The 23,802-nt window shown below is 39.4% G+C and overlaps 1 protein-coding gene across 8 annotated transcripts in view; it reads left to right on the top strand.

Moving 5' to 3' along the window:
* Positions 1-22,866, top strand: part of PDLIM5 (PDZ and LIM domain 5) — a 128,775-nt gene extending 105,909 nt beyond the window's left edge. For all 8 annotated transcript variants that reach the window (XM_069855607.1, XM_069855605.1, XM_069855604.1 and 5 more), the window contains 5 exons: positions 8,987-9,161; positions 14,283-14,463; positions 15,433-15,553; positions 19,000-19,115; positions 19,729-22,866. In XM_069855607.1, coding sequence (XP_069711708.1) covers positions 8,987-9,161; positions 14,283-14,463; positions 15,433-15,553; positions 19,000-19,115; positions 19,729-19,818 — 683 coding nt within the window. In that variant the 3' untranslated portion in view covers positions 19,819-22,866. The remainder of the gene's footprint in view (positions 1-8,986; positions 9,162-14,282; positions 14,464-15,432; positions 15,554-18,999; positions 19,116-19,728) is intronic.
* Positions 22,867-23,802: the final 936 nt, after the last annotated feature.

Raw genomic sequence — 23,802 nt, 5'->3', positions numbered from 1 at the left:
TGGGATAATTTAAGAAAGTATAATTACCCGATAAATGCAGTTACACAAACTGGAGTTTGGCCAGGAGACAAACTGTCCTCGTGGAAAGCACAGCAGGATCTGAGATGGTCAGAAGCGGTGGGGACTTCAAATGTTACACTTCTCACGTGAAATCCCTTCCTCTTTCCTGGCATCTTTGAAATGCTGTTGTCAGAGCACAAGCTGCTGGCACAGTGGGCACCGGAGAGGCTGGGTGCCAGGCACAGCTCTGCCAACACTGCGTCCTGCCTTTTCATGCAGGAGCTGGGCAGGCAGCATCTTGCTTCTCTTGCCAAGGTGTGGTAGGAATGTGGGGGTCTCATGGTAAGCTGGTACAGCTGGCAGCCAGAAAAGCTGGTTTGCTGCTTGGAGAGGAGGTGGCAGCAGAGCCTGGGGATGGGATGGGGAGGCTTTGTGATAGAATTGTCCAAAACTTGCAGTTTTAGGTGACCAGTTACCCATACGTGCCAATTTGCTAGGGTTTCTCTCAGCCTGATACCACTGAGATGTATAATCCTCTTCCAATGGAGCTGCTTGGGAATGTAATATTCTGCAATATCCACAACTGTCAGTTGCCTAATCCTGAGCCAGCACATGTGTTACGCACATGCTCCCTTCAGCAGAGGGAACACACTTGGAAACAGACTACAAGCATAGAAAAATTGCTCCCCGGGTGACTTTGTTTGAAAAATTCTGCTTTTTCCTTGCAGTTGTTTTTGTGTGTTTGGTAGACTTGCATTTACCATCTCTGGAGTTATCCTGAGTGTGCTGTCTTGTGCTTTTTTGTTATTCTTTTTTTCTGTTTCCTTGATCATATTAGAACTTCAAAAGCAGAAGAAAATACAAGCCTGCTCCTAGGTGTGACTTGACATCCCGTGCTGTGTGTACTGACAGTTCCGGTCTTTTTCTCCTTCTTTGACTTATTCTGCGGAGTGTCGTGAAGGAAAATTGACTAAAAATCCAGACCATATCAGACTCTGGGGAGTTTGACCGTGAGGTCGAACGGTATGAAGCTAGGGAGAGGGAGTAGGCACCAAGACTTACCATCTTATCACAAAATGGTTATCCTGCTAATAAGACCTTGATCAAGATCCATAATGGGATGGACTGCAGCACTTTCTGTCCTTGTCACCTTCATTTTATTTTTGTTTCATTTGTAATTACCCCAGCCCCTATCTCAGTTCTGTTGACCTTACAGGCCACACTTACTGGGTAAGTTGTTCATGGTCCATCACCTTTTGGAATATACTTGCATGGAAAAGGCAACCAAACTATTCATAGAATTGTACAATAGTTTGGGTTGGAAGGGACCTTAAATATCATCCAGTTCTAACCCCTCTGCAATGGGCAGGGACACCTCCCACTAGATCAGGCTGCCCAAGGCATTGCCAGCCTCACCTTGTTCATCATGTTCTGCAATTTTGTTTTTAGGGCCATCTCATCTCAATTAATTTCCTTGGTAGAAGAGGAAATTAAAGGCAGGACTAATTATTATAGGGATTCAAGGGTCTACGGTCTCATTGAGGCCCATGGCCTGAACTTAGTGAAGAGAGTAACACTGCAAGTTCTAAAGGCAAATACTTATATTTTTGGTAAGCCTTCTGCTAGAAACAGTGCCAAAACATAAACAGTTCCAGTATTTGTCACTGAAAAGGATTGTTAAAGATTACTTCTCCATGATGCAGTCACCATTCATAAAAACAGAAAGCCTTGTCCATAAGTGGTATGATTGACAGGTCAAAACACTAAAGCTTCCTGAATCTGGTGTATGGACTGTTATTCTTCCTAATTTTTCATCTAATGTAAATTATTATATCATCATGTGACAGCAAACCACAAGAATTTGTTCTTACAAGTTAAGTAATGTGAAGTCACTTAGCCAAGCAAAACCCATTGTGAAACCATAGTAATTTATAAATGTCAACCTTAATTTGATGGCAGTATGAAATTGTAACTCTGGCAGACATGGTGAAAAAATGAATGTTTCTAAAACTTAAATGTTTCTATTTAAGGAGGGGCAGATCATAGTAATGATGCATGAACGTGCCACCTACTTGTTGGAAGCAGAATAACCTGGTGTATAATACCTCACTACAGGACCTACTGAACAGAAACTCAGCTTTCTGTTACAAATATGACCTTTGACAATATTCCTGTGATTTGATGCTGCTGCATTCATGTGCTGTTGCATCAAGCTGTACTCTTAAACTAATTGCATACATAAATCAGATAGATGCATGTTCTTTTCTCTAGTCATTTAAACAGGTCAAGAAATTTTTGTGTTTTTTTTCATACCCATAGAGTGGAAACATTCACCAAATTTTAAAATTAGGTACTCATCATCTTTGATTTCTTAAAAAACAACTAGCCTGTTCTCATAGGCTTACCCACTGGATCAATTCCCCTTCACTTGCTAACACCAGCTCAGAGTAGTGATGTGTTCTGTTCAGATATAAAAGTACAGGACACCCATGAATTATGCCTGATATTTGTTCAACAAATGAAAAGTCAATATCCTCTGGTAAATTCCTTCTTGTTACTATTCAACATTAAACATCAGATCCATGAAACTGGCAGAGAAGCTGCATATGAACAAGACTGGACAGTCATGCTCTCCAGAAGCATAGTCAAGCTGTTGAGGTCAAAACAGGAACTAAAAGCAAGTGAGGCAAAATGTTATCAGCAGAAAACTACCCAATGGGTTTCTGAACTGTCACTCCAGAGGAATGAATTATATTATTTTACATTATACAGATACTCATTTTCTCTTTTTCCTTGAGGCACATTTTTGGTAAAAGCTTTACCAGTTGTGCCAAATTTGTGATGGTATGTGATGTAACGAATCACAAGGAGACAGGCTGAGTGAGCCAAAACCACCATACTCTTTTTAATTAAGATGCTTTACAGCTAATTTATTCGGAGCCTTTCCAGTTGAAAGGCTGGTTCCTAGCACAGGAACTAGCCCCTCGAGTTGCAGGGGTTGTTGAAATTGGGCCGGGGTGGCACCTGTTGTGATTTTCCATGGGGTGCATACCAGCCTTTTCAGGCATTTAAAGACATTATAGTGGTTTAATCCTTTCTCTTCTGCCTTTAATCAGCGGAAACAAAAAGGTGAACTGCTGAACACTGTGGTTTAGGATGTAGGTGTGTGGTTTGGGAGGACTGTGAGCGGTGGTCCTCTCCTGCTTGTCCTGTAGCTCTTTCCACTGAACTTGTGCGATTTCACGCGGGCCTGGGAGTGGATGGGGTGTTATATACAGCTAATGCAGCAAGCTGACAGATGAGCTTTTCAGACATGTTGCTTCATCCGGCCATCTGTTTGGTTTGGAGGGGAGGAACAGGAAGATTTCTTACTGTACAGATACAGTAAGAAAAGTCAGAAAATTGGATATATAAAGGTTTATGTTTTCAATTAATACAGTAGTTTGATAGCAGCACATAAATCACTGAGTTAGAACACTTTAAAACAAAGTTCTGGCACTCCCACTGCTTAAAGTAGCATTGTTATTTATAGATATTACATGAAGTTTGATGTTATGTTTAAGTGAGCGTTAAACAGTTCGGGCTGTTGTATTGTTGCTACGCACCAGAGAACCTCTGTCAAAGTGACTTTGGCACTGTGGAGTGTCTGCCTTTCTCCCTTTGTCTTCCAAACCTTTTGCCTATGTTTGCAGTTATCCATGTGCTCAGCGATGGAACAGTCTATTGTTAGTCTAGTGAGGGCAAAGTCACACTGGGATTTTTGAAAAAGAAAAAAAGCCAGTTCTTTACCTTGCCTAAAGCTTTGTTAAATATTAAACTAGCCGTACCAAGGAGTTTAGGGAAAGCAAACACTGAGGGTTTGCTAAACTTAAACTTACTAAAGTAGAAAGTTAATAGTCAGGTACAGAGTGTTTTCTGGTTTAGAAAAGCCAGCTATGACAATACACTAGTGCAAATCAGCAGCGCTTTAGAAGGTTAATTAAAGAGAGAGAAGTGAAGTGAAGCCTGCAAAACTCCAAGACTTGGCCACAGAGATCTCAACTTGAAGAGAACTCAAACCTCTTTGACATTCAGGGTATAATAGCTCCTGGTGGGATGTATCATTCTTATGATTCCTTTTATTTATTTATTGTATTTACTTATTATAATTTATAATTCTTCAGAGCACCTGTGAAGTTCCTGTGTTCTGTCCCATTCCAAGCAACAAAGGTGGTGCCCAGAAGATACGTGGTGAGATTATGTTGTAAGGCAGCTGGAGTTGTTTCCTTTCCCATCTCCACACAGTCAAAATTTGCATTTAAAATGTGCGTGCATATCACCAGACCTCAGGTACCAGGGCACATCCCCAGCACTCTTTGAGACAGAGCTGCTGATAGGATCCAAAATCATATATGTGAAATACAAAAAGCAAAATGTAAAGCACAAACCATAGGCTCAACCCGACTGCCAAGAATTTAGGGGCTTTTGCTTAGACCAAGTGTAATAATTTATTCCTACCTTGTTATTACTGGTGTACCTGGTAAAAGCTTCTCTTTGGAAGAAAAACCACCTGCATTAGTTTTCAGGGTCTGATGTTTTTCTTTAAATCATGTGATTTGTTTCAGTCTGGAAGGTTTCCAAGGGAATGGGGGGAAAAGGGAGAAGACAAGTGTGGGAACTCTGAGAGTGTCCCCTTCTCCGCTTGCAGAAAAAATGTCTTGTCCAGCAGAGAAGTTAAATCGCTGTTTATGTAGAAGGGATAGTTGGGAAACATTTATATTCACTCAAAAGAAGAAAACAGACTTAGTATATGAAACTGTAGCTACAAGAGGTGGCGTAGTGTTGGAAAAAATACTGAGAATTCATATGGATTTTAAGTAGGGAACTAATAGTGTGTTGGGTTTTCTTTTATTCATTTTTTTTAAAAATACCACCACTATGAAAAAATTGCTTCATGGACTGCAGTGGAAGTAATGAACCTTTGCTAAAATTACTGGAGTGTTAAAGGCATGTTTCTAGCCTATAGAAAGAAACAAGTGAGCAATAAAATCTGTCCTGAGGCTGGTGTTCAGATGGGAATGAGGAAGATAAAAAACTGAGTTATGTCAAGCAGTGAGAATTGCAGAATGATCTCTGGTAGGAAAAAAATCTGGTAGAGCAACTATAGAAGGTTTACAAAGAAACTGGTATAAAAAATGTGATAAAATAGCTATTATTGTACTTTCCTGGTGTATTTAATAAGAGTATATGTCTAAAAGCAATGGAAGCAGTGACTCCTCATCTTAAGGATGAAAAGTCTGAACTTACAGAAACTTGAGTCCATAATACTGTGCAAGACCAATGAGGTCTTAATGTTAATACTGGCAAAAAGAAAAACGCTCCTTGAGAGAATGCCATGAGCACAAATTGTGAGTATGGACAGGGAACTTCCTGCTTCTAGGCTGCCCTTTAGAGGTGGAAAAAGAGGGTGTTTAGTAAAATGCTTTAAGGTTTTGCTTTTCAAGGATTTTTGCACAGAAGGCAACCTTTTCTTCTTAGTTGTCAGCTGCTGATGGCATCTGCAGTGATCAATTAGGCATTGTTCCCACCATAGTAGACCAAATAGTGACATAAATTTACAAATGACAGTAAAAAAGCCTTTTAGAAATTAGTTTCTGTCCAGTATCCAAAAACATTCCAACAAACATAGAAGTATCTGAAGGCTTAGGGTTTATTTGTTATTGCCTTTATTCTGTTTGCGCTGTGGTGTGATCCCATGGGATTCCTGCATCTGCTCTGAGGTCTGAGCACTGAACTTGAGTTCATAATTTTCAGTGGAAGTGTACTGGGTCCATTTGCCTTCACTGGTCCTTAACACTAAATGCCCATATTGTTTTTGCTTAGGCCACATCTTTTGCTTAACATGGTACTTACTTGTGTAGTTTATAGTATGGTTCACTTAAAAGAGAACTTTTGTTTTGACATAGGGTCATTAACAGACCAAAGTTATTTCCCAAACTGATGGACTATCTCCTCTCCTCTTTTGATGCATTGGATAACTCGGGAATGACTGATTCATCTAACAAGTCCATGAGAAAGTTTATGTAGACAAATCCTGTTCCTGGTCAGTAGTAACTTTAAAGTTGGGTAGTGTTCAGAAAAGCACCATTCATTAAAGCAACATTAATGAAAGTTGTAATGAGACCAAAGAAAAGTGAATAATTATGCTGTCTGTACTTTTTTTTTTTCCCTTTAAGCAAGCAGAAGGACTTTTTAAAATTTTTTTTAGCCACACAGTGCAAATGAGCTAGCTGATGTGTCTCAATGGGCCTTGGGATTCAGCAGATAACTCAAACAGAAATCAGCAATATACTAGCAGCTACATTGCAATTTGATTTATGGCAAAAAGCAGTCTTCAAACAGATTTAGGGCTAATGTGCATTTTTGTCTTCTCACAAAATGAGACCTGAAAACTAGAAGGCCATGTGTGATGACAGAGGAGGGAAAGTGCTATTAATCAAAACCACTTTTGTTCGTATCTCCAAAGCCTTTCTGCCAGCTTTTCCATTTTTATCTGTCCCTATGTTTTCAGTCTAGCAGGCATTTATAATCTGACAGGAACTACAGTAGCAGAGGGACTTCTGGAATATCAAGTGCTTTTATTCTTAAATACTTTCTACTCAGGAATTCCAAATGTTTCTGGAATCAAGATATTATTTTTCAAGATATTGCAAATGAACTAATTGTACATTAAATATAAACAATAGTCTTCTGTGTAAAAATAAAAACCAACCAACCCAAAAAACTCTGATGAGCTGGTATAGCTTTTGCTACTTCAGATACTGAGAACGATCCAAAAATGTGTCAGTCTTGAAATGAACTGGTTTGAGAAAATTTGTTGAACCAACCAGTTATACAAAAAAAAGATATATGAATCTATTGCTTCTTCTTACAGAGAAAGAGTAAGCAAAAGTAGGTATTGAGACTACTAATAAGTAGATTAATAGCAAGCATAATTATAGGGCACATGTTGGTGTTAAAAGTCTTGCAGCTATGTTGCCTTATCCTACAAATACACATGAAGGGGTGCGGGGTGGGGAGTTAACTGAAGTTCACTGTATTGTTTTGATTAAATTGTGTAGTGGGTGGCTATCTTCTGTAAATAGCAGGGGATCGGCATTTCTGTTGAATTTTCTGTGTATTCACTGTCGCTCTAAATTTATTTTCTCTGTGTCTTAGTATGCCACTTCCATTTGAATATGAAATGAAATTTTCTATCGGAAGGGTATTTGCAGCTTTTCTGTAGGGTGAAGGGTAATCAATGTAGCGTTAAGGGAGATAATGATAACCAACTCTTCTACTTTTCCTTGGAAGATAATATGAAAGATGAAAGAGGTAGACAAGCACAAAGAATAACAGCTTCACAAACTAGTTTTCCATAAGGTCTTGGAAAAGCTACATACCGAGGAAACAGTTTCTGTTGTCTGTTGTTACAAACAAAAGGCTATGGAAATGTGGGATTTTTTTACATACTTGAAAAAGAAAATTGATTCTCCACTTGACAGGAAGTTATAAGCTCCCATAAGCTTGTGTTGCTGTAGCTTGTACCGTACCAAGTACATATATCAGTAGAGGAGAAAGAAAAACATAAGACTGTTTTTTCATTACCCTTGGCAACAGTATCATCTGTGCCTTTCATTTTTCTAAATGCATTTTTTCACTCTCAATTAAAGTTTATGCCTATTCTACAACTCTAAAAACCTAAGCACAAATGGAAATGTGTGGGTGTGTACGTTTCTGAAAACATCAGGTTTTTATTTCAGTGTCATAACTTTCATAAAGAGGATGTTGTCATGATTTTAACCCCAGCTGGCAAATAAGCACCACACAGTCACTCACTCACTCCCCCCCTGGTGGGATGGAGGAGAGAATCAGAATGGTAAATGAGAGAACTCATAGGCTGAGATAAGAATGGTTTAATAAGAAAAGCAAAAGCCATGCATGCAAGCAAAGCAGGGAATTCATTTGCTACTTGCCATCAGCAGTGAGGTGTTCAGCCGTCTCCAGGAAAGCAGGACTCCATCACACATAAAAGGTACTTGGAAAGACAAACCCCATCACTCTGAACGTCCCTCCTCTTCCTCCTTCTTCCCCCAGGTTTTATATGCTGAGCACGATATCATATGGTATGGACTCTCCCTTTGGTCGGTTGGGATCAGCTGTTCTAGCTGTGCCCCCTCCCAACCTCTTGTGCACCCCTAGCCCACTCACTGGCAGAGTGGTTTGAGAAGGAAAAAAGGCCTTGACTCTGTGTATGCGTTGCTCAGCAGTAATTCAAACATTCTTGTATTATCAACACTGTTTCTAGCACAAATCCAAAACATAGACTGGTACTAGCTACTATGAAGAAAACTAACTATCCCATCCAAAACCAGCACAGATATGAGCGTGCACTTTGGAATGCTTCAGACTGGCAGTCTCAGGTGAACTAGACTAGTGTTTAAATTTAATTTAGAAATACATTTTCCTTTTACAGTACTGTATTTTAAGTTCCTGTACATGTTGTATTGAATGCGTACTCTTGTTCGATCTTTTAGTAGTGACGTATGATCTGTTGCACTCAGTGTAAAATGTTTTGCATAGTTATGTTATATTCTTCTGTCTCTGTTCATATGCTGATATTCTTGGCTTCAGCTTTATAATAAGCAAAATAATGGTTTCACAGTTTGTATATTCCTTCGCCTAACTTAAGTATGTTGAAATTTGTCCACTAGTTCTAGAAGCTAGCCAAAACCATTCTGTGTTATTTCATAGACATTTCATAAAGTAGGTAGGACTTACTTGCTGGAGGAGGAGGGGAAAGTAAGTTCCTTTCCTTTTCCTAAGGGGAAAAATGTGTTCCTTTAAGTAAGCAGGTATATGCTGATCAAAGATGTTAGGCAAATATTGCTGGTGGCTTGAATTTCCAAACAATTTACTTGATACTGAAAGGATGGTCTTCTAAATGCTTTTGGCTCTCTTTCCCCAGCTCCTGCCAGTGGATGGACATCAAACAATATTAAACCACCTGGAACAACTGCCCCGACTGAAAAACTGGTGACAGCACCTCTGCTAAATGAGCAGGACACGTTGGTTCAGAAGGCAGAGCATATTCCAGCTGGAAAGCGTACTCCCATGTGTGCACACTGTAATCAAGTCATTAGGTTTGTATTTGTTCATCTTGCAGATTTTCTGACAGCGGGGCTTTGGTTTGCTTTAGTGATTTTTGATTCCTTAGTCACAAGTGTTTTAAGGCTTCATTTCAGTAAAGCACAACGCTGTCTTCATGCACGGTTTATCTATCAAAACTGAGAATGAGAATAATAATGGAGGAAAAACATTGTGGACTGCTAACAGTCACAGCCTTTACAACCTGTTTTATGGAGAACCAGAAAGCTGGGTGGAGTAGAGAAAAAGTAAAACCAAAGAAAACTAAGCAAGTTCGTTGTCATGTATACACCTATTCCAATAAAACTGAGTTGGAAAGCAATCAGAGGATAGTCTTGTAAAAATTAACTTGTCAAAAATGTTGATTTATAAACCAGAATTTCTAATTGAGAAGAAGAAAAATAGCAGGCTGCATCAATATAAGAAAAGCAAGGAATAGAGGTGTAAAAATTGCTAGGACTGAATTAATTATTTCCTGCAATGCTACATTTCAAGCTCTTTGGTGAGCTCTCTGGCCTTTAGATGTTACAGTAGCTAATCCTTGACTTGTATGACTTGAGTAGAAAAGATTAAGCAACGCTTCCCCGTGAAGCAATAGAAGAAACTTATACAAATTCCCAACATAGGTGCACATCTTTCCTGATCCAGACTTTTTGCTTCACTGCAAAATGGAATGCTAATGTCAAAAGGGTCTACACACTTTTGGGATGGAATTCATCTGATTCATTCAACAGTTTCGCTTGTGTTATCATCCTGTCTGTCTTTCATATTCTGACCTTTCTGCTCCCTGGGCTTTGGAATTGTGTCTAGTAAATAACGTACAAGCAACTGTTCACGTTCCTTCTTGATACTGTCATTTCAGTTTAAAATTAAAATCAAACATAGCAAATCCACTATACTTTGCATCTTCAATGCAAGAAACTTCATTGCTTTTTACAGCACCTGTGGTTTAACAGGGTTCGCTGATGCTTTGTGGCATGGGGTCTCACAGCACAGTCTGCAGATCAGTCCTGAGCAGCCATCCTCTCCTCTTGGCCCTTAAACCACTTGCTGCTACTCCCCACTTCCCATTTTGATAACCACTAAAGAGTAGATGAGCTACTGCCTTGTAAGTAGGGGAGTGCATTGGTCCATGGACCTTTAACTCCTTAGGGGGGATGAGGTGAAACTATGCGTGCATAAGGAGAAACTATGGAGCCTTACTTGACAGTACTTAAACCATTGGCACCTATTGTAAGCGACACCTCTTCATGAATAGTAACTGATACACACATCTAACTTCTTTGTAATTTGCTGGTGTGTTTAATTCCTTATATTTCTTCTTATGTTAAATACCACCTCAATTATTAAAAGCAAGCATTGTTTCATTTGAGGATGAGTTGCTGTGCATTTATCAATGCTAGATATGCCTCATGTTCACTACATACCATGTATTTAAATATTACAATGGCATTTTGAGTTCAAGTTTTAGCATAATTACAGTTCATGCCTGTAGTGGTAGATTTACCTATGAAAAGGTAGGAGGAGGATCAAGTGACATTGCATTGTACATCTGTTTTGAAGCCAAAATGTGTTGTGGAGTTGGTTACTTTACACTCAGGCATAGAATGACCATGGCTGGTTAAGCCAAAAGCATTTCTTAGAGACATCTTATAACTTTTTAACATATCTTTAATTATTCATACAGTGATTGTCTGAAGAGACCAGTGTTTCCCAAAGCTGCATTAAATAAGCTTTTCTTCCCCTGTCTAAAAGAATCAAAGCTGGAGGCAAACTGAATTTCCCATGATGTAATTGTTGTGATGGTCTGAAAAACTTTTGATGTTTCCTGATGAAGACTCCTGGTTCCCTGGCAGTCTTGCTGAGCACTGCAGTGCGGAATTGGCTCTCCCTTTTAAGTCCAGATGTGTTTTCCCTGAATCTCCATTGAGAACGTATTCTTTGGCATATCTGCTTGTGAATGATGATTTGGCTTTGTCACCTTTTCATACAACTTAATTGTTCTTAAAGGCAGAAGTGAAAAGTACAAATGGTGTTTCCCTTCAGCATCTCCTATACAGAGATCACTGCATTTTCAAGTAGGGAGAAAAAGAAACTTCCAAGAATGTGGACTGCTGTATGGTTAACTGTAAAGTAGATTGCCTCCTTAGCAGATGTGGAAGTCTTTTTAATCTCTGCCACCAAATTTCAATTCTGACTTGCTGTCATAATAAAAGCCACATGAGAAGCTACATTATTGGCATATGAATGCATCGTGATCATACTGATAAAACTATATTTAGTTACAGGGGAAAGATAGTGAAATTATGCTTATATTCCATTTACATTATTTAGTTCTTCCAATTTTCCCCTGTTATCACTACTACACACAGGACCCAGGTGTTTTGGTTGGTAACTAAATTTACGTGCCTGATGATCCTTTGGGGCATAAGATTCTGTAAATACTGTTGTAAATACGTCAGAATCTCTTTTTAAAATAGAATTACGACTGTTTGCCTCCATCTGTGAATTTGATTCACGTGGTGTAGATGGTGATGTCAGAAATTCGTTCAGAAATCCTTAGTACAACAAGTAGCCCAGAACAGAGCTGTATTCATAACCAGCTTGCTAGTTTGATCATCCAGTATCTATGGATGGAAGGAATGTGGGCTTTTAGCACCACCTTCAAAAAAATTTATTCTAGTTAACAGAGGTATGTGGGATTTTTTTTTTATTTAAATGGGGAAGGAAAAATGAAGCCATCTGCAGCTATCTTCCTAGCATTTCATGCCCTAGCTACTTCCCATCAGGTGTCATGAGTGTAGGCATACGGCCCCCTCAGTCACATCAAGGCTATAAACTCATTTCAAATTAATGCAAATAAATACCTTTCCTTACTGGATACTAGTGTTTCCAGTCACAAAAATATGCAGAGACCAAGAACACCTCAAAGTTCCGAATGTCATGTTTTAGTGTATTTTACATGGTAGGTAGTTTGTTCAGTTTTTTTCTTTCTTCAATGCATTGGGGCGTTTTTTATGTTGCTGATATCATTAAGCTGCAGCACCAGCTTGGCATGTTTAAACAGTGGCCTAATTAAAAGTAAGATTGCATTTAGAAATTGTTCTTCTGGACACAAGTGTGCATGGAGCCAGCCTGCTAATGTAACACCTCAGAAGTACTGTGCAGGGCATGTCCAGAGCTGTCTGGGGACTTCGGGAAAGAAACTGCGTAGATGCCCTTTCAGGCTGTTCCCCATGCGTCTGGGTTCATGTGTGCTGTCCTGAGAGGCTAACGTCAACATGTCAGAGCTGTAAACTCTGGAGAACTACATGCAGCAGATGTAAAAATTCTTTCCCTTCCCATCCCTAGCACACGTTCTTTCCATTGCAGAGCTAACTAAGCCTGTCATTTTGGTGCAGATGGTCAGAAACTCAATCCTACCTGGAGCTGGGAGAGCCTCTTCAGTGTCAGCCCTGTGTTAACGAATCTGTTAAATTAGCCTGTGCTGACATGGCGCACTGAGAGCACTTTGTTGTACATAAGGGCTTGTATTGTTTGATCAGTACATAACTGAAAGGACATTGATGTGAAAAGGTGCTTGTCGGGCAGCGGGAGGGTATCAGTTTAGGTCAGTGTTTGCACTGCTCCACTGGGAGTAGGGGCCAGAGAGCTGTGCTCGACCCTGACTCCCTCCTTAAAGGGCTACAAGCTGCTCTCCCAGGAGCCTCTTTTTCACTGCTTTCTTTCTGATAATCAGAGGTAAGTAGAAGAAGCTGTTGCAGATTAAATATGTTCACCATCTTAGAAGGTGTGTGAGTTGTCCTGAATCCAAGTCCTTTATTTTTGACTTCGCATACTGTTGAAAATATGTGGCATCTCCAGAGAAAATGTAGATGAGAAATAAAAAACAATTACCCCCTACTGTCCTCCAGCCACTTATATTTCCATCTTACAGGCAGTATGATGTTGGAAACAAATGTTAAGGTGTTTGGGGTTTTTTCTCTATTGTTGTTGCTGTGTTCATATGAGAATCTTATCTTACACAAAATTGTTTATGTGGCTTACTCAATTTAAAAAAAATGTTAAGCAACAAGGTGGTGATATTAGAATGTTTACACTTTTTTTGTAATAAGATATAAGATCAGAAAAAAGTGATGTATTACTGAAAGGTGGCACCTGTATTGGTGTTACAAAAATGGGAAATCTGGTGGGGGAGGCAATCCACAACGTTCATCTAAAACCAGAATACTGGAAGGTTAAGTATTGGTGGAACCTAGGATTCACCTCACTGATGAAAATAAGTTCATTAAAGAAATTAGCGTGCTGACTGTGTTTTCAAATGAATACAGATTACAATGATGTATGCCTGGGATTTATGAGTTACAAACTGAGAAGTTTGTGTTGATTGAGAAGTGAACAACTTCATCTTGTCAATTAACCTTTTTGCATTAGCCAGACAAATGCTATAAAAGCATCTTCATTTTGTGTTTGCAAATGGAGGAGGAGGCTCTGTGTTTGGAGAAAGTGGTTGTATTTTAACTAACTTCTGTAGAGGGGGAGGAAATCCAAACCAACCAACAAAAAAACCCCCAAGAACAATAAAAACAACACCAACCACTGGGATAGGTTATCCTGTAACAAACTTGTCGGGTAAGGAGAGCGATTGAATTTTTTGCTACACAAGGAACTGCTGTTAACAGCTCTTAATGGAATCAAGTCTACTTGAGGGTTTGTGGCCTTGATACAAATGGACACTGAAAGAGAGCTTATCATATCACTGAGTCAAATATCTGTTTGCAATAGGTAGAGGTAATTGGGAACATAGGGAACATCCTTTTTCTTCTTTCCCTAGCAGCCAATTCAGCATTGTATTTAATATAGTTCTAAAATAAATGTAGTGAAGTGAAGTAGTGTTTATTGTCGTTCACTGTTTCTGGGGGATAATCCAATGTGAATAGGTCTAGTCAATACTCAACACTTTCTTGGAGCCTGTAAGAGGAAGGAGGGATGGAGCAGCATAAGTTTGTGAACAGAGTAAAAATGGCACAGAAGTATCACAGGTTAAGCCTATTAGCAGCTTTTCAGGAGCCAACCCAAGGGCGTTTGCTGACAAAATCTATTTTTTTTCTTACCAGAGGACCCTTCTTGGTGGCTTTGGGGAAGTCATGGCATCCCGAGGAGTTTAATTGTGCTCATTGCAAAACTTCTATGGCTTATATTGGATTTGTGGAAGAGAAAGGGGCCTTGTATTGTGAGGTCTGCTATGAGAAGTTCTTTGCCCCTGAGTGTTCAAAGTGCCAAAGGAAGATACTTGGGGTAAGTGACCAGCAAGTGGCCTGGTTTTCAGAGGGAACAATAACTACGGTGTTCAGTGCTTCTCTGTAATAAAATTCTCTTTTACATGGCCTATTCTGCATTCTTCCAAATGTACACTGACATACCTTTTCAGCTCCCTTCGCAAACAGAGTGTATTTTTGATTCTTGTAATGTTAAACCTTTTCAGTCTGTAGCCTCCTTAGGTCTTCCAAGTTTGGCTCCTGTTTTCATGAAGCTGTTCTGTATCTGCTGTGATTGCTGAATTTTTGTGTGGAAAATGTTTTTAATTGGCAGCTTTTTGCAGAATAGGTAGGAAAGGAGGGCATAATAAAAATAAATAATACCCCTTAACTAAGCTGAGTGCTGGAAAACATTCTGGTTGGCTAGATCTTAAGCGGTGAAGTATTCCCAGTGGTAATGAAGATAGAAAGGCGCATTATCCTACTCGGCACTAATACTGCTAATTTGAGCCTGCCAGATGATTGGACACTGCTTTACAGCAGACAGCAATGTGCCTGAGCATTTGTGTAACTGGGGTCATCCAGGGCTCTCTGGCAGTGCAATTCACAGCACAGCACAAAGCAGTCATAATTTTCTGTTTGGTGTCTTCTGATTAACTATTCAAAGACTTGAGGAGACATTGGAGATGCTGCTTTTCTTTTTTTCAGGGAACAGTTATGGCTGAGATCCTAATTCAAGTGGAAAAGGTGAATAAATGAGTTGTTAAATCTGTCCAACTCTATGCTAAACTTTTCAAAATATGAAAGGTTGCTTATGACAAATGAGATGTACCATAAATAAAGCACCTTGTTAGGTTTAATATCAGCAGAGACTGTGTGCACGACCCATTTTCAAAGTAACAAAGTAACAAAGTATTCTTGAAATAAATCAAGTGTGGAGGCGTGGTCACCACAATCTAGTCATCACACCAAAACAATGTGCTAATAACACGTTTTCTAATTCCCACAGGAAGTAATAAATGCTTTGAAACAAACTTGGCATGTTTCCTGTTTCGTGTGTGTGGCCTGTCATAACCCCATCCGCAATAATGTCTTCCACTTAGAAGATGGTGATCCCTACTGTGAGACGGGTAAGGAGCAACACAACCAAAGTTTACTGCAACTGTGCAGGGAAGCAGAGCTTAATATGATTGGAAAAAGTCATAATTCCTTTTTCTTAGAAGGAAGAGAAAGCTTTACTTCAGAATGAATATCCCAGCAAAGTTATGTAATTTTATGTCAATTAAAAGCAACAACAAATAGTGTAGACCCTTTGAGTTTGCAGCAGGAGAAACTGGTGAGAATATCTTCATTGGCATTAGTCTAGAGAAGGGCTACAAAGATGATTCGAGGGCTGGACCACCTTCCATACGAGGACAGGCTGAGAGAGTTGTGCTTGTTCAGCCTGGAGAAGAGAAGGCTCAGAGAAGGTCTTATAGCGACCTTCCAGTACCTGAAAGGGGCTCCAGGAAAGCTGGAGAGGGGCAGATTTAGGCTTGATATAAGGAGGAATTTCTTCACCATGAGAATGGTGAGACACTGGAACAGGTTGCCCAGAAAAGCTGTGGCTGCCCCATCCCTGCAGGTGTTCAAGGCCAGGCTGGATGAGACCTTGAGCAGCTTGATCTAGTGGGACATCCCTGCCCATGACAGGGGGGTTGGAAGTGGATGATCTTTATGGTCCCTTCCAACCCAAACGATTCTATGATTAGCAGGAGCAGGCTTCTTGGCACTGGTCTTACTTGATATTCCCATTAAGCCCTCAACTGTAGGTCTAAGTGATACAGCAAAGTGTTAATTTTAGGGTGACTTTCTGGTTGGCTTTAAAATAATCTGGAGTTGATGTAAATCTGCTTATTTGCTAAACAAACAAATGCAAGTGGAGTAATGTATTTTACTCTGAATAACAATATTATATATTCACAGCCAGAAGGGACTTCCAAGAGTAAGCAGTCTGCCTGGGAAATTTTTGCAGGATCAAACATAACATCTGTTGAACATAAACTTGGAAGAAAAACCCAGGCTGTTAGGGGAAAAATGCAGTGATGCAATTAAAGTACTTGAAAGTCTGATGAGTAATATTATGTGAGAGATATGGCTTAGAATTTCAGAGGGATTCTGTTTTGGTTTTAGCACTTCCAGCTAATTGTATCTTTTTGATTGAAATGAACAGGTTTTATTTATGTTGGTTTCCTAGTTTGCTTAGAACTTTCCATGTAGTCTTCCTGACTAGGAAAGAAATAGATAGTATTGTCTGTTTTCACAATGCCTGCTGTTTGCATCTGTGTTAGGACCATCAATTGGACCTTTCCTCTGTTTTTCCTTCTACTGTAAGGTACATTGTAGTTAACTAGAGGTGGAAGTGGATTGACTAGGAAGAGAATTTGCATTAATCCTTGTGATCTGTTTGGAGCTAAGTTTTCCTTCTGGGTTGATGCCACAGTTGTTTGCAGTGGATGCCACAGAGAGTACTACATACTGAAAGGGTGAGGAAAGCAGACAAAATTTATCTAAAATTTCTCTATTGGAGTGTCTTTTAATGAAGTGTTGGCAAATACAAAAGGATGCATGAGGTTATTGCTTACTCAGTGATACAAGTAGGGTAACATGTTGCTCCTATTGCATTTGTGGAGCAGCAGAGGAAATGGATATATGAGCAGCATTCTCCAGTGTGATAGCATGGTGAAATTTCATCCTGAAGCAATCTGAAGCCCCTAATCTTGGAACCTTTTCATGATTCAAAAATAGTTCTGCAGGAATCAATAACTCCCCTTTGGTGGAAAGCTAGTGACTGGGTTTGTTCTGCTAATATTGAATTCTTGTTCCTGCCACCAAATGACCCCTATGTTGTGCGGTGCATTGATTTGTGCTACCGTTACAACTTGCATGCAAAAATGCACACTCTTCTGTTCTGTTCTGTATCCCAGGAAACACTGGGATAAAATGTCAAAGAATATTATACTTCTCACAAAGTTTATTTCTGAGATAGAAAGTTGCTAGCAGAAGTTAATGTAGGCACATTCTGTGAGGCATTATTGCCAATGATATGTTGTAATGATTCTGGCTGTCTAACTAGATGTTAATTTGAGATATATTCATTCTTCAAAGACTCTCAGTCCCGCTGGAGTTAAAAGTCTACGACTAAGTTTAAAGAAGCAAGGAGTAAATGTCATTACCAACTTTCCTTCTTCCTAGTGCAAAGGGTTCTAATTTTAAATCTGTATTTGAAATTATAATAGCATCAGCTATTAGCATTATGGGGGTTTAATCCACAGAATGTTTTGGACATTGATGCTAAAATTAAATTAAAAGTGCAGATATCTACAACTGAATTTTTCTTAAAGTGCAAAGTTAGTAACCTAGTTTTGAAAATGGTGTGTACAGGAAGAATTGACGTGTTACTGTATGAGAAGTCTGCCTTGGAAGGCTTCTATGGTATAAAATTTGAGCATGCAAAAGCAAAAGAAAGCTGATGCCCTTCATTCTGCCTTGACTATTGCCTTTCTTCAGAAGAAAAGCCAGTAACCTTATCAACACAAACCGCATGTCAGCTTACAAAAGGCCTTAACTACTGGCACCAGAAAAATGTCAGTAAAAGATTCTGTAGGAACACAATACCAAGAGCTGAAACAGTAAGGTCACAAGACCATGTACTTCAGGGTTTTCAGTGGAAGTTTTGGAACATTTGCCATTTTAATTGTCTTTCTCCTGGTTAAGCACTTGCAAATTCATGCCAGTAGCATGGATTAATGCAGGTGATTGGTGAAGCTGTCCCTTGCCTTTGGCAGCCCTCACTTCATCACCATGAGGTTGGTGAGGCACTGGCACAGGTCGCCCAGGGAATTTGTGGCTGCCCCATCCCTGGTGGTGTTCAAGGCCAGGTAGGTTGGGGCCTTGGGCAGCCTGATCTAGTGGGAGGTGTCCCTGCCCATGGCAGGGGGGGTTGGAAGTGGATGATCTTTAAGGTCCCTTCCAACCCAAACTATTCTATGATTCTGTCAAGGGCTTTTCTTTTCCAGATCACTTGTGTTTCCCATCCTGCTGAGAGGCCACCTATGATGATGCTTTTTAAGGTCATCATACAAAACACACTTACTAAAACAAGACAGCACTCTTCCACTGGGCTTAACACATATGATAACCCTCTGTTTTTTCTGCTACCATAAGTGCTAGAGCTGTATATTCTAGCTGAGAAGCAAGACAGAGAAGTTAATAAGTATGCAGAGCTCATGCTGTAAGGACTGCTTCTCCCCCAGCCCCTACCAGTGCACTATTGATCTTAAGGAATTGAAACACCAGGAAGATGGAAGCACTGCTCACTTGAATGGATAAAGAAGGGGATGAGAACTGAATTAGTGAGGAAACCAGGGCATTCCAGTCTTTCAGTCTAGGAGCTATTTATTCAGTGTACCCAGTATTATAAAACTCAACAAATGCGAACCCACTGGAACTGAAAGAAAAGCACAAAGGATTCAAAGGGTCAGTCTCACTTTCCTGAATGTGCATCATTTTTGTATCTGTTTGTGTGTGTTTGCAGATTACTATGCCCTTTTCGGTACTATGTGCCGTGGCTGTGAATTCCCCATTGAAGCCGGAGATAGATTTCTTGAAGCTTTGGGCCACACTTGGCATGACACTTGCTTTGTATGCTCAGTAAGTAAAACTAGTCCACATTTTAAACAAACTCATGGCAGCAGTGCTTGTGCTAACCTGACCAATGTGGAAGTTAACAGATATAACCTCTTCAGTCCTCTGAGCCCAAACAAAAAACGCTTTCCCAATTATTCAGCAGATACGTTGCTATTGTGAGCCTTTGGCACCAGTCCAGAGGTGTTGGCCTGGACTGCAGCCATGCATCCTAACATTTAACACTTGACATTTACTTCCTCGGAGCAAATGTTGAAGGCCATACAGGAATGGGCTATTTCTAAAGTAGGAAGAGTGCTTTTGATGTAAAGGCACTGTAGCCTAAGTATCACTTGCTAATATTTTATGACCCCAAAAAAACCCCTCCAGCCCTCATGATGGGATACGTACTTAAAATGCTGAACCTAACTCTGCTCCCAGTTAAGAACCTGTTGCCTTAAAGGTTGTGCTTGCATCAGTCATTAGTATTACATCTAAAAGATCATCCCTGGAAAAAAGGTATATAATCTTTGTATATAATTGTGCATTGTTCAGTGCTATGATCTGGCACTCTGAATAGTATATGGTGTAATTCATACATCTGAATTGGGTGATGTTTTCTTTTTTTATCCAATTTCAGGTATGCAGTGACAGTTTGGAGGGTCAGACTTTCTTCTCCAAGAAAGATAAGCCACTGTGCAAGAAACATGCTCACTCTATCAACATCTGATGCTTGGAGCTCATCTTGTGTAACAAATGTACTGAGAAGAAAGAAAAGTTAAAATGTCCCTGTCAATAACTGGTTAAAATTATTTATGTATGGTTTTCTAAAAATGGAAGAGAAATGTGGAAACTTGGGGAGGGTTATAGACTAATTTTTTGAGCGTTTATCATTTAGGGGTTTGCCTCATAAAAAGAGAGGAAATGGGAATTGCATCCAAGCCAAACTATTAGAGTGCCTTTACCTCTATACTTGACTCGTTACTGCATTGATTTTATGGCCACATTTATATCTGCCTTAGTATGACAGTGAAATTTCTATAAAAATAAATACCTGATATTAGACATCTCGGTTATGCTGCTGTTCAACAAATAAAAGGAGATTGGCTTCGGCGATCCTGATCACTTTATTGCCCTGATGTTTTTTAAGGTGTATCTAGAAAAATAGAGCAGCTAAACTCCTTCAAAGAGGAACTCAAAGGAAAGATAAGATTACATGGAATATGGAGTTCAACAACTGATATTTTTATCTGATACTCATATACATGAAGACTCCTGCGCAACTACATGTACCTGTGCCTTTAGCAGTTAAGTCACTGATGGGTCTGCAAAGGACAGAGATTTTTACAAAGCAGTTAAGTGGGACAGTGGCTATGCTGATGGACAAGGATAGTTTAGAAGATGCCACTTAGAAGAAAGCATAGATGTGATACTCTTCCTTAACTCTGGTACTACCAGAACACTAGCAAAAAAAACCTGCTAGTGAAGGTCTATTTGGCAGGATGGAAATGTCAGACCAGATCTTATAAATAAGGGAGAAGGAATTATGTTGTTATGTTTGCAGTTCAGGTTTTAGATAGTTTTAAGTGCCTTGGAAAGGGGAAATTGCACTGAATCTGCAGGTAACAGCATTTTATATTCAGAACGTGAGACTTCGGTGTTGAACAAGGGAAACTGCCAAAGTGCAACTTAGGACATTGTTTTTTTCTCAGTACATTCTTTACCATGCAGCTCATGAATATGTATATTGGTGGTGTGCCAGGTAGTATACTGAAAACTTACTTTCTTGTTCAGCTGTTATGATTTTTATTAGTTTAGGCTTTATTTCAGTCTTTTCCTCCAGATGTAGGGAATATATTGTTGAATAATATGATATGGACTTAGGCAGCTCAGTATCTCTCAGTGCTTGCAAGGGAGCAGAGAGACAATGCTGTCATTATGCATTTACTGTGAGCCAGGAGACGTAGCCAGTTCTGTGGCTTGATATGAATTTTGCCTCCATACAGAGAGTTAGCACAAGATCTGCACCAGCTAAGTCCCACTTAACTTCAAATTAGGGCTTAAGTAGTGTGGAGCAATTGTAGGCATATTAGGGGAGAGGTGATGACCCTCTGCACGGGGTGAATTTTGCTCCAGCAGAGTTGCACAACAGAGACAGGGGCCCTCTCGGGGCCAGATTGGAGTCCTGAAGGAAACTGAATTTACGTGCTATTTATTCAGCTGGGATGTCAGAGCTGAATTGTCTTCAGTGCTCTTTCCAGTAAACATTAGAAGTACCTATTTACTGTTTTTGTTGAGGGGTTTTTGGTTTTTTTTGTTTTTACTGATACAAAGGACAGGTTTACCCATAAAAACATGGGCAAAATTACAAAAATTTCCTGTGGTTGAGTAAAGCAAATGTAAAAAGGAACATTGACAAAAGGAGGGGGAAAGAAAACCAAAATTGCTGTACTGAAATATGAAAAGATGGCTTTCTTACTAATTCAGAGAGACAAGTTCATGTAGTGGATTGTTCCACTTTAATTCCTGAAGTTATTTTTCTTCAATACTACCACATTTCTTTTTTAACTTCTGGTGGTACAGAAGAAATGGCATAAAGCTGTTAAAAATGTTTACACTTTTGTAGATGTACCCTTTTGTGAGTTTAGCTGAAAATCGAAAGGGTGGAAGCAGACTGGACAATGTACAGCAATACATGAGCCAGGTTGCTTTTGAAATGAGGTGGAAATGGAGAAATGAGACCTAGAGACTAGGTTTCAGTGGAGCTTTGTTGCACATACATGGGGAAAGAGGATGGGAATGTACAGGATAAGGCATTTGGTAATTTCTGCAATTCAAACCTCACTGTTTGAAAGTAGAATAGAAACTTTTCAGTTTGTCAGTGTCCTTAAAATCAAACTGAATTTTGTTTAGTTTCATAATTTCAATTAGAATTGTATTTCTTAATCCATATGCTCTGGGGTTTGAATTTATAGTCGTTAATGAATTTGAGGACAGAAGCCTGAAAAGTTCCAATAGTACTGCTTCATTTAGCTGCTTTGCCTTTTAATTTCTCCTTTTATCTATTTGTGTAAAATTTAAAAGGAAGCATAGAGTCACTGATACATAATAAATATTTAACGGCTCTACCAACTTATATAAATCCTCTAAAGGAACATAATTTTTATTGTATTTTAATAAGTGAGATTTTAGTAGAGCACTTTATAATAATGCCATTTATCTCACTGAATATTTATTACCTTTTTTTGTTTAGGACTATTTTGTACCGTTATCTTTGTATTTTGTTTTATTTGTAAGCCTCCATATTTACCTCTGGAATCTTCTGATATGTGAGTGTGGGTATGTATTTATACATACTTCTTTATACACACATGCATATGCATTTGTATTGAGAGGCATAGATGTATATGCACATACACATACTTATATTTGACTGCAGACTTGACATAGCAAAAATCAGCACCATTCCATCATAATTTGTGGATCTCATGAGAGATTTCATCCAACACATTTTGAGGGAGTGTTAGAAAGTCAGGAGAGACATGTTAGCAACCTAACTGCTGTAGTTTTTTGCATGTATTTTCAGTCAGTAATTATTTTTCTTCCAAGACTGTGTTTGTAAGAAAATTTGGTTTAACTCTCTTTGAAGGTAGGGCTTTGTGAGTGAATAACTGAATCATGATGACAGTTTCAGTATATTGTAACTAAACAATTCAAAATTACATGTAAATATAAATGCTTAATATAACAATGCAATAAACTTAAAAGCTAATGTTCAGTTGCGTACCTGTTTCTTCACGGATCCACTCAAGTCATCTAGTGATATGAGTAGCTTTGCAAACAAGAGTAAGAAGGGGAACTGCACCAATTCACACTTCACTTGTTTGTATTTCCTTTTTTTCCCCATTGTTTTATTCTAAAAAAGCAGCTGGTAAGTGCTGAAGATTTTCTTGCTTGTGTTTAATAGTCTCTGGCATCCAATTTTGGCTGTTCGCATTTGCAATTCAGTTATAATTAAAACCAAAACAAAATAAACAGAAACCCCACAAAACCCCAAACTCTCTATCTGTCCTCAGATGTTCTGTGATTGTTGAATGTTTTCTTTTTCTGAATCATAATCAGTAGAAGAAAGTCATGCTTGTACACGTGAACGGATACCACTTGCTTATTTTTCAGTTTTTTGGGGTGGAATGGAGGTTTGCTTTGTGTAAAAGGACCTGGGAGTCCTCGTGAATGCCAAGTTGACCATGAGCTGGTGATGTCCCCTTTGTGACAAGGAAGACCACCAGCCTCTGGGACTCCAGTCAGCAGGCTGAGGAAGGTTATCTTTCTCTGTTCAGCCTTGGTGAGACACATCTGGAGTGCTGTATCCAGTGCTGTTTTCACCAGTAGAAACGAGACATGGACATGCTGAAATAATGAGCCAAGAAGATGATTAAGGACTTGGAGAATTTGTCATACAAGGAGAGGCTTAGAGAAGATTAGGGGGATCTCATAGACATGTTACAAATACCTGGAGGGAGCAGTAAAGAAGAGAGAGCCAGAGTCAGCTCAGGGCTACATAGCGACAGGACAACTGAGGATGGTCAAACATAGGCATAGGCTGCCCTTAGAGATTGCAGGGTCTCTGTCCTTGGAGATAATCAAAACCAAATTGGACACGGCCCTTTGACTACATAATGCTTATTCATCTCCAAAGGTCCCTTTCAGCCTC

This window comes from Phaenicophaeus curvirostris, chromosome 4 (assembly GCF_032191515.1).
Source record: "Phaenicophaeus curvirostris isolate KB17595 chromosome 4, BPBGC_Pcur_1.0, whole genome shotgun sequence".
In the NCBI taxonomy this organism is placed as follows: domain Eukaryota; kingdom Metazoa; phylum Chordata; class Aves; order Cuculiformes; family Cuculidae; genus Phaenicophaeus; species Phaenicophaeus curvirostris.
Note: the sequence above shows the minus strand (reverse complement) of the source record. Positions and strands in the feature narration are given on the sequence as shown.